The sequence below is a fragment of the Cherax quadricarinatus genome, chromosome 65 (genome assembly GCF_038502225.1).
Source record: "Cherax quadricarinatus isolate ZL_2023a chromosome 65, ASM3850222v1, whole genome shotgun sequence".
Classification (NCBI taxonomy): Eukaryota; Metazoa; Arthropoda; class Malacostraca; order Decapoda; family Parastacidae; genus Cherax; species Cherax quadricarinatus.
In genome coordinates, this window is record NC_091356.1 from 1763022 (window position 1) to 1774746 (window position 11725).

General features: G+C 37.6%; 1 protein-coding gene across 7 annotated transcripts in view; it reads left to right on the forward strand.

The window, feature by feature from the left end:
• The window catches only part of LOC128700602 (MyTH4 and RhoGAP_KIAA1688 domain-containing protein RhoGAP93B), a gene marked incomplete at its 3' end in the record, with an annotated part of 257681 nt that extends 246549 nt beyond the window's left edge, over positions 1-11132 (forward strand). For all 7 annotated transcript variants that reach the window (XM_070098857.1, XM_070098858.1, XM_070098855.1 and 4 more), the window contains 2 exon segments: positions 853-943; positions 10882-11132. In XM_070098857.1, coding sequence (XP_069954958.1) covers positions 853-943; positions 10882-11132 — 342 coding nt within the window.
• Positions 11133-11725: the final 593 nt, after the last annotated feature.

Sequence of the window (11725 nt, forward strand, 5' to 3'; positions counted from 1 at the left end):
CCTAAAAGGGCACAACAAAATTTTTTGAGGTCTCTCTTGCTGCACTATTTTCATTTGCATGGTACACTCATATTATGCTTCACATGGCTTTTATATATATATATCAAAATATGCACAAACTATTCATTTACGCACTAGACATAACAATCAGTACTTACCGACATTGTAGAGGATAAAATATAAGGGTATTTGAGTCTCACTAGATGAAAAAAATGTTACTCTCGGTGATGCCAAGCCAGAAGTGTTTACATCTTGGTCTCTCAACCAATGGGAAGCGAGAACAGGACAGCACCACTTAGCTGAAGCGACTCAGGGAAGGCTTGTGATTGGTCAGAAATAAAGAACGGGAATCTAGATGCGCAGCACAAGTAGGATGACACGCGCAGAAAATCACATGCTCAGACCCACATATTTTGCGGTCTGCCCCATAAAGGGTGTATTCTAACCTAACCAGTCTGTAATCCGGCAAAATCACTAATCCAGCATCCTACAGGTCCCAATAGTGTCAGATTTGTGATGGTTGGTTGGCTGTGAATTGTTACAGCCATGGTATTCTGACTTTAGATCTTCATATCTGAAATATTTTGCAATATTTGACTGACTCACAAAAGTTGATGAGCATCTCCATACATTCTTTCACTCTAATCTATGCTACATCTAATTTTCAACTTCTTGTGGTTTTTGTACAGGATTTCCTGAAATACGTACAGATCTTAGAAACTCTTGTACCATATTTAATTTATTATCTTCTGGTGGTGGTTAAAGATTACTAGTAACTATGCTATAACTTAGTGTTCATAATCCTGTTATCAGTCATGAATTTTACTGTTTAAATGTCCATTATGTTTGCAGGAGTACCTTGAAGATGTTAACTATCTGGCAGATGATGAGATGTATGCTCAGTTCTTTACACCATATACTTGGAAGAATAAGACCAAACCAGGTAAGAATACATACAAAATTCTACTAAAAAAATTTTGCTTTTTTTTTTTTTTTATTTGTTTTTTCTCCCACTGAGGCAGGGTGACCCGAAAAAGAAACACTTTCACCATCATTTATACTATCGCTGTCTTGCCAGAGGTGCACAGATATATGACAGTTTGTCTCACCAGACAGCAAATATATCTAACCCCTTCTTTAGAGTGCAGGTACTGTATTTCGTACCTCCAGGACTCAAGTCTGGCTAGCTGGTTTCCCTGAATCTCTTCACAAAATGTTACCTTGCTTACACTCCAATAGTTCATCAGGTCCCCAAAACCATTTGCCTCCACTTACTCCTATCTAACACACTCACACATGCCTCCTGGATGTCAAAACCCCTCACACACACACAACCTTCCTTACCCCTCCCTCCAGTATTAAATTTAAATTTGTTGTCTATAATTAGACTTAGGACTTTCCCCTGACCTTTTTTATCTACTTTGGTTTCATTAACTCTAATAACTAATTAGGGACATGATTTGTTCCCCCAAATTATAGAGAATATTTTTTTATATTAAAAGTGAGTTTAATGATAATCATCCAGGTTTAGACTATGTTTACTTCATCATTAACTATGGTGCTTATTGTCAGGGTGTCTGGCCCTAATAATGTGAAGGTTGTAACTTCAGTGAAGAGCACAGGTTTCAAATGTTGGACTGCATTAGGCAGGGCATTGATATAGATGAGGAAAAAAAAAAAGGCCCAGAATGTTACCTTGGGGAGACAGAATACTAGTAGGATACTAGGTGTCATTTATGGCTATTTGCTTTTGTCTGTTACTGAAGTATTACAGAAAATGCTTTGTGTGCACAATAAGAGGAAGAGTTCAATTGATACTACTCCTATAGAAGTACTTTAAGGGAAGCTGATGCATTTTGGTCTACTGCTCGCAATAGATTATAGTTTGAATCGTATGCTTTGTTTGTCTGATAGCAGGTACTCGTTAAGCTGTGCTAATCTAGTTGTGTTTGAAGAGAACAAGTCATAAATCCTGGTTACACCTCTTAATTCTTATCAGCCTGTTTTTACTGATTCCTGACCTTCAGAGCTTGATAACACCTATTTCTTAACCCTTTCAGGGTCCAGAGGCCAAATTTCAAAATGTGCACCCGAGTCCAAGAATTTTCAAAAAAAAAAAAAAAATCTATTTTTTCTTATGAAATGGTAGAGAATCTTTTTCTGAAGGTAATAAAACAAAAAGTACAAAATTTGATGGAAAATATGCTCTCGCGAATTTTGCTGTGTCTGGGATATTTATGCATCGGCGATTTTACTGACTTTGACTCCCATTTTAGGCCAATTACATTATTGCAGTCAACCAAATTCTTAGCTATTTCACTAGTATTACTTCTGTTTTATCGATTGAGCACAAGAAATCACCACATCAACTGTTTCAACTACAAAATAAAGTGATCAGAAAATGGTAATTTGGCCACTTTAACACAAAGTTCAAAATATTCCAGTTTCAAAATAGGGTCCAGAATAAACAATGCAGGCATTCCTGGCACTAAACTAACATTTCTTCTGTTCATTAGTTACGTTTTCAGGCTTTACTAATGAATTCCATTTTGATTTATTATTCACATAAAGAATTTTTATTCAAACCAAAAAATAGAAGATTTACTGTTATGCAATATTGTAATAATTGCATAAATAATATCACCACATTTGGGAATGTGTATTAGAGGGAAGAGGAGCGATTGGTGGAATGATGATGTAAAGAGAGTAGTAAGGGAGAAAAAGTTAGCATATGAGAAGTTTTTACAAAGTAGAAGTGATGCAAGGAGGGAAGAGTATATGGAGAAAAAGAGAGAGGTTAAGAGAGTGGTGAAGCAATGTAAAAAGAGAGCAAATGAGAGAGTGGGTGAGATGTTATCAACAAATTTTGTTGAAAATAAGAAAAAGTTTTGGAGTGAGATTAACAAGTTAAGAAAGCCTAGAGAACAAATGGATTTGTCAGTTAAAAATAGGAGAGGAGAGGAGAGTTATTAAATGGAGAGTTAGAGGTATTGGGAAGATGGAGGGAATATTTTGAGGAATTGTTAAATGTTGATGAAGATAGGGAAGCAGTGATTTCATGTATAGGGCAAGGAGGAATAACATCTTGTAGGAGTGAGGAAGAGCCAGTTGTGAGTGTGGGGGAAGTTCGTGAGGCAGTAGGTAAAATGAAAGGGGGTAAGGCAGCCGGGATTGATGGGATAAAGATAGAAATGTTAAAAGCAGGTGGGGATATAGTTTTGGAGTTGTTGGTGCAATTATTTAATAAATGTATGGAAGAGGGTAAGGTACCTAGGGATTGGCAGAGAGCATGCATATTTCCTTTGTATAAAGGCAAAGGGGATAAAAGAGTGCAAAAATTATAGGGGGATAAGTCTGCTGAGTATACCTGGTAAAGTGTATGGTAGAGTTATTATTGAAAGAATTAAGAGTAAGACGGAGAATAGGATAGCAGATGAACAAGGAGGCTTTAGGAAAGGTAGGGGGTGTGTGGACCAGGTGTTTACAGTGAAACATATAAGTGAACAGTATTTAGATAAGGCTAAAGAGGTCTTTGTGGCATTTATGGATTTGGAAAAGGCATATGACAGGGTGGTTAGGGGGGCAATGTGGCAGATGTTGCAAGTGTATGGTGTAGGAGGTAGGTTACTGAAAGCAGTGAAGAGTTTTTACGAGGATAGTGAGGCTCAAGTTAGAGTATGTAGGAAAGAGGGAAATTATTTCCCAGTAAAAGTAGGCCTTAGACAAGGATGTGTGATGTCACCGTGGTTGTTTAATATATTTATAGATGGGGTTGTAAGAGAAGTAAATGCGAGGGTCTTGACAAGAGGCGTGGAGTTAAAAGATAAAGAATCACACACAAAGTGGGAGTTGTCACAGCTGCTCTTTGCTGATGACACTGTGCTCTTGGGAGATTCTGAAGAAAAGTTGCAGAGATTGGTGGATGAATTTGGTAGGGTGTGCAAAAGAAGAAAATTAAAGGTGAATACAGGAAAGAGTAAGGTTATGAGGATAACAAAAAGATTAGGTGATGAAAGATTGAATATCAGATTGGAGGGAGAGAGTATGGAGGAGGTGAATGTATTCAGATATTTGGGAGTGGACGTGTCAGCGGATGGGTCTATGAAAGATGAGGTGAATCATAGAATTGATGAGGGAAAAAGAGTGAGTGGTGCACTTAGGAGTCTGTGGAGACAAAGAACTTTGTCCTTGGAGGCAAAGAGGGGAATGTATGAGAGTATAGTTTTACCAACGCTCTTATATGGGTGTGAAGCATGGGTGATGAATGTTGCAGCGAGGAGAAGGCTGGAGGCAGTGGAGATGTCATGTCTGAGGGTATGTGTGGTGTCAATATAATGCAGAGAATTCGTAGTTTGGAAGTTAGGAGGAGGTGCGGGATTACCAAAACTGTTGTCCAGAGGGCTGAGGAAGGGTTGTTGAGGTGGTTCGGACATGTAGAGAGAATGGAGCGAAACAGAATGACTTCAAGAGTGTATCAGTCTGTAGTGGAAGGAAGGCGGGGTAGGGGTCGGCCTAGGAAAGGTTGGAGAGAGGGGGTAAAGGAGGTTTTGTGTGCGAGGGGCTTGGACTTCCAGCAGGTATGCATGAGCGTGTTTGATAGGAGTGAATGGAGACAAATGGTTTTTAATACTTGACGTGCTGTTGGAGTGTGAGCAAAGTAACATTTATGAAGGGGTTCAGGGAAACCGGCAGGCCGGACTTGAGTCCTGGAGATGGGAAGTACAGTGCCTGCACTCTGAAGGAGGGGTGTTAATGTTGCAGTTTAAAAACTGTAGTGTAAAGCACCCTTCTGGCAAGACAGTGATGGAGTGAATGATGGTGAAAGTTTTTCTTTTTCGGGCCACCCTGCCTTGGTGGGAATTGGCCAGTGTGATAATAATAATAATAATAATAATATTAGACCCACCAGTTGGTGTGTATTAGACGTGTGAGGTCATTTGTTTACTCTTGAACATCAGCAAAAATTTAACATTTCCTCTACTTTGAGCTTAGTTTCAAGCCATTTCCATTATTAAAACTAATCAAAATCATCTCTATTTCTGTAATATATCTTTCATTCTATCAAATGAGACCAAGAAATCGCAAATGCACCTATAAAAAACACACAAAAAAACACTGCAAAGTTGCCGTTTTAATCGAAAATTACAGTCTCAGTTTTTTCTCTCATTATGCACTGTGGGCTGCAGGATTTGTTATATGTGGAGCACACATACCACATAGATGTATTCTCTCATATCTAGGCCCAAATTTACCGCTCACAGCTTATCAGAATGAGCTGAGCTCATGGCGTAGATCTACGATTTGGACCCTCAACTCAAAGCCGTAGCTCTACAGCATGGACCCTGAAAGAGTTAATCTGTGTATGATGCTTGGAAAAGTGGGCAGATGAATCTTCAATTTTTTAAGAAATTATACCCAAGAAACTAAATTTAGATGTCACCACCATGAAGACATCCAATCTGCAGGGCAGGGCACAGCACTTGTTCCAATTCTTGTTCTCATTTTCATAACAGATATTGGTATAGATATAAATAATAGCAATATTAACATACATTGCAGATGGTATTAATACAGGCAGGCCCCGCTTATACAACAGGTTAGGTTCTGGGCTGCTGCTGTACATTAAAAATCACTGTAAAGTGAAACAGCCTTTTTTTAATTTTCAAATGCATATAAAAGCCTGATAACATGTTTACACTATCATATATTAACCCTTTGAGGGTCGACTGGCCCTCTCAGAAACTCGTTCTCAGGGTCGGCCAAATTTAAAAAAAAAAAAAAAAAAAAATCTTATGAAAAGATAATCTTTTCCTGATCATAATGACACCAAAATTATGAGATTTGATGGAAAACTTACGGAATTATGCTCTTGCGAAGTTTGCGGTCTTGGCGATGTTTGCGCATCGGCGATTTTGCCCACTTTGAGCCCCATTTTCGGCCAATTCCACTGTACTAGTCGACAAAAAACATGAATATTTCGCTAGAACTACATTTTTTCTATTGAATAAGTGCAAGAAACCACCCATTTACCATTTTCAACTATCCAATACAGTGGTCAGAATTTAGCAATTTTGCCAATTTCACACAAATTTCAAAAAAATGCCAATTTCCGAATAGGGTCCAGAACAAACAAAAAATACATTCCTGGCACTAAAATGACATTTCCTCTGTTCATTAGTCACGTCTCAAGGCCCCTCTTACATTCTTCTGCTTTCCACTTTGAATTTTTATTCTCACAAAAAATAGAAGATTTACTGTTATGCAGACTGCTGCATTAGTGTAAAAAAATGGTATAAATCATATTGGCGCACTTGCAAAAGAATATTAGACTCACCAGTTGACGTGTATTGGACGCTTGGCATGATTTGTTTACTTTTGAACTTTGGTAAAAATCGAACATTTCTGCTACTTTGAGCTCAATTTCAAGGTACTTTTCATTGTAAAACCAGTCAAAATCATCTCAATTTCTGTGATATGCCTTCCATTCTATAAAATGAGACCAAGAAAACTAGAATACAACAATAAATACCATACGAAAATATAGTGCAAAGTGGCTGTTTTATTCTAAAAAAACGGTCAAAGTTTTTTTTTTCTCATTATGCACTGTGTGCTGCAGGAGTTTTTTTATACCGTGCACACTGACCACATAGACCCATTCTTTCATATGGAGGCCTACCAGCCTTTTCCTGCGAGATTTGACGGCGCTAGAATTTATGTGTACTAGTACGTCAAAAACCCCTGCGCATAAGACGTACTAGTACGTCCGAAACCCTCAAAGGGTTAAGTGGTCAATAGAACCAGTATATAAAATGCATGTACAGTACACATTTTACTTAAAATATTTTTGTCCTTAACTGTTAGTGAATAGGGAATAGATTTATTGCAGGAAGTCTGAATAAGTGAAGAATGAGTATACAGTGGACCCCCGGTTAACGATTTTAATCCGTGCAAGAGGGGTAATTGTTATGCGAAATAATCGTTATGTGAATGAATTTTCCCCATAAGAAATAATGGAAATAAAATTAATCCGTGCAAGACACCCAAAAGTATGAAAAAAAAAATTTTTTACCACATGAAATGTTAATTTTAATACACACAAACTGAAAAAGGCATGCACACTTACATGACACTTACTTTTATTGAAGATCTGGTGATGATTGATGGGATGGGAGGAGGGGAGAGCATTATCTTCTTACTGTTTAGAAGGGGAATCCCCTTCCATTAGGACTTGAGGTAGCAAGTCCTTTTCCGGGGTTACTTCCCTTCTTCTTTTAATGCCACTAGGACCAGCTTGAGAGTCACTGGACCTCTGTCGCACAACAAATCTGTCCATAGAGCTCTGTACCTCCCGTTCCTTTACGATTTGTCTAAAATGGGCCACAACATTGTCATTGAAATAGTCACCAGCACGGCTTGCAACAGCTGTGTCAGGGTGATTTTCATCCATAAAGGTTTGCAGTTCAACCCACTGTGCACACATTTCCTTAATCTTTGAAGTAGGCACAATGGATTCCACAACTGGCATAGGCTTCTCAGGGTTAGCCCCAAACCCTTCAAAATCTTTCTTAATTTCCATACTAATTCTCACCCTTTTTACCACAGGGTTGGCACTAGAAGCTTTCTTGGGGCCCATGGTCACTTATTTTCCAGAAACACCACCGAAAACACTGTAATAATACGAAATATTCCGAGTGTATGCTTGGATGTTAGCGCGGAGGCTGCCTGGTAAACAATGGCTCGGGCGGCACATGTGAGGCTGGGTGAGGGCGCACATTGGACGCGTCTCGGACGAAAATCGGTGAGCGGGTTTTTAATCGGTATGCGCGGCAAAAATTTTGCGATTAAAGTAAGCGGTATGCGAAATAATCGCTATGTGATGCCATCGTTATGCGGGGGTCCACTGTAATTGAAAACCACTGCACTAGCTAAATGCTGTAAAGTGGAGTCAGCTTGTACAGTGGACCCTCAGCTAACGATGGCATCAGCTAACGTTAAGTCCAGCTAACGATACATTTTAACGCAAAAATTTTGCCTCGGCTAACGCTAAAAAACTCGCCCAATGCGATTCGTTCAAGACGCGTCCATGTGTGGCCTGAGCGCGCCTCAGTTGTCCCGTGGGTGCCAGTGTTTACAAGCCAGCCAGTGCGGTCGCATCCACGCATACAATCGGAACATTTCATATTATCACAGTGTTTTTAGTGATTGTACCTGCAGAATAAGTCACCATGGGCCCCAAGAAAGCTTCTAGTGCCAACCCTGTGATAAAAAGGGTGAGAATTAGCATGGAAATTAAGAAAGATTTTGAAGGGTTTGAGGCTAACCCTGAGATGCCTATGTCAGTTGTGGAATCCATTGTGCCTACTTCAAAGATTAAGGAAATGTGTGCAAAGTGGGTTGAACTGCAAACCTTTATGGATGAAAATCACCTTAACACAGCTATTGCAAGCCATGCTGGTGACTATTACAATGACAGTGTTGTGGCCCATTTTAGGCAAATCTTAAAGGAACGGGAGGTACAGACCTCTATAGACAGATTTGTTGTGCGACAGAGGTCCAGTGACTCTCAAGCTGGTCCTAGTGGCATTAAAAGAAGGGAAGTAACCCCGGAAAAGGACTTGATACCTCAAGTCCTAATGGAAGGGGATTCCCCTTCTAAACATTAACAACTTCCACACACTCCCCTCCTCCCATCCCATCAATCATCACCAGATCTTCAATAAAGGTAAGTGTCAGTTTGTGTATTAACCCGTAAATGATCCAAGCAGATCTACGTTCACATGTGTAGTGCTACAAAAGTAGATCTATGCTTTTTTACATATTTTCAAATATAACCAAAAAAAAAGTAGATCAAAGTTTTTTTGCACATTTTCAAATGTAAAAAAACAAAAAGATCTACTTTTTTTTACATACTTTCAAATGTTGAGAAAACGTATATATACGTTTGGACCGTTTACGGGTTAAAATTAATATTTCATGTGGTAAAATTTTTTTTTTTTCATACTTTTGGGTGTCTTGCACAGATTAATTTGATTTCCATTATTTCTTGTGAGGAAAATTAATTCAGCTAACGATTAACTTTCAGGAACGGATTAATATCGTTAGCTGAGGGTCTTCTGTATTTACGAAAGTGGAATCCAGTAACACAGCAAATCTCAAGCTGACTTAAATCAGGTCTTCCAGCGGGCCACAGAAAACAATATGATGTTCAACAAGGACAGATTTCAACTACTGGTACTCAGCTGTAAAAAAATGAAGAAATAAAACACTTTTTATTTAGCATATCTAAAAATAAAAAATCCAAATTATTTTATATAGATAGGGTCCACCCTTACTGCAAATTGTAATGGACCATAGCCTTGGAAAAGTAGGTAATAAGGCTTTGAGGTAAAAAAAAAATGTTTAGATTTCTCTCTGAAGCCATTTGAATATTCCACTTACACTACCACCCCATCTTTTTTTATAATTTCACAAATAGGTATATTTTATTATGTAATATGATACAGAAAATACATTGATGATACAGAGATGGTATTGCGATATTCCAAAGGATTTGTAAAGCATTTATGGCATGAATCTAGGGGATCTTCACTATGAAGTATACTCATGGGAAATCGTAATAAGAAATTATATACATTTTTTTTTTAACAAGTTAGCCGTCTCCCACCGAGGCAGGGTGACCCAAAAAGATATAATGATATAATTCAGTCTTTTGTGCAGATGAATTTTAGTATAAAGAAGATCGAAAAACTTCATAAAATATCTCTTTTAATATAACATATATTACTTTATGGTCTTACGGTATTTTAATGGTACCTTTTACTTATCAATTAGTTACAAACACTTTGACAGACTTATAATCATATACAGTTACAATGACCTTTATTCTGGCTGAAAAGGTCTTTATACATAGAATTGATAAAGTTAGAGTCTGTTTCTGGAGATGATCAAAGTTTTAAACACTTACACATTTGACCAGAGTAATTGAAGTCTCTTAAACACAAGAGAGCATCTAAGTGAAAGTGTCACAAGTATACTAGCACTTTCTGGAGACTAAGAGAATAATACTATACTCCAGATAGTTTCTTAATCAAAGTAAATGAGCAGGAAAGGAAGACCTTCTCAAGACCGAGACAGGTGTTGTACTGCCTAACCCACACCACTCACACTTGACGCCAGCTCGCATCAGGCGAGTAGTACAGAGGTGAGGCCACACAAACATAAATTGGTCGTCACCCATGGTGAACAATCCATTTCCTAACCAAAATAATCATATAAATAGTATATACATATAATGATAATGGGAAAGATGAAAATGAATACATGTATATAATATTATAAAGCTGATTATTCTCATTTTAGCTATTAATGAGAATAATCACAATGTAATATTAGATAAACAAATATGAAAGTTATATTTTACAAAGTCACATTTCGGTGCAACAGATGGCATATACAATACATGAGGTTGGAGGGATGCATTACAGGTATACAGCTACATGTTTCAAAAATTACATTACAGAAATCTTGTCCAACTCCTCAGGGCTGGTTATTTTTCTACCAAAGTTCAGGTGTTGACATCACTCTCTCTTGTGATGTCTCATGTACAGCACAAGCTTTCTGTATTTTACACATCTTTTTGACACCACTTCCAGTATGTGGCATAATTGGGATGGCTTATGCTCTGAGCTGAGACTCCAAGGATGCCTCACTTGACTGCCTTGATCTATCTACTTATTTTTTTCCCTTTTTTAAAAACTTATAATTAAATAATTGTCTAAATTCTGAGAGAATTGATCAAGAACATACAACACTGTACTAGAAAACTCCACAAGTATGATTTGTTTGCAGTTCATTTGTATTATTATATCTTATATTTCATAGAAGGAGAAGAGGACACTCCAGAGAGCACCAAGGGATCTAGAATTTCACCAGCTTCTTCGACTACCCCTATAAGCAGCGGAACACCAGGAAGCTCAGCACCAATTTTAACTCCATCAGCTCCACGAGCAATCATCACACCACCAATGCCTCCAAACAGCTTGCCACTGGACACTCAGCATGCATCATTGCGGAGAAAGAAAGATCCTCCAAATCATCAACCATTATACTCTCCAATTCTGGAGAAGGGAGAGGTTGGTTCCTCACATTTTTTTTTTTTTTTTTTTTGCTAGTTTGTCTCATTTTGGACCAATATGGTTGCAAAATTGTAATTTGTCTAGATTTTTACTAATTTTGCTTAAATATTAATGATTAAATTTTGTTTTGCATTATTATTTAGAGGAAACAACGAACGGTAAGTAATATGCTTTTCTAGTTATTAATAGTATCATTTCTGGTATTCTGATGTATATATGATAATGAACCTTGAGGAATACATTGCAATATGTACATTATTACATTACTCCTAGATTTTGTTATTAGAATACATATTGTAAAAAATAGATTTAATGTTTCTTAGTTAAAAAAAAAATAAGAAATAAGAGTTAAGTTAGGATACAATGCTCTCATAATGTCTGCTTTAGTTTGGTGACTCACGTCATTGTTAATGCACATGTACCCAAATAAGATACATACAACAAAGGTTATATATTAAAAAAAAAAAAATCAACAAACCAGCCGTTTTCCACCGAGGCAGGGTGGGCCTTAAAAGAAAAACGAAAGATTTTCTTTTTAAATTTAACAATTTATACAGGAGAAAGGTTACTAGCCCCTTGCTCCCAGCATT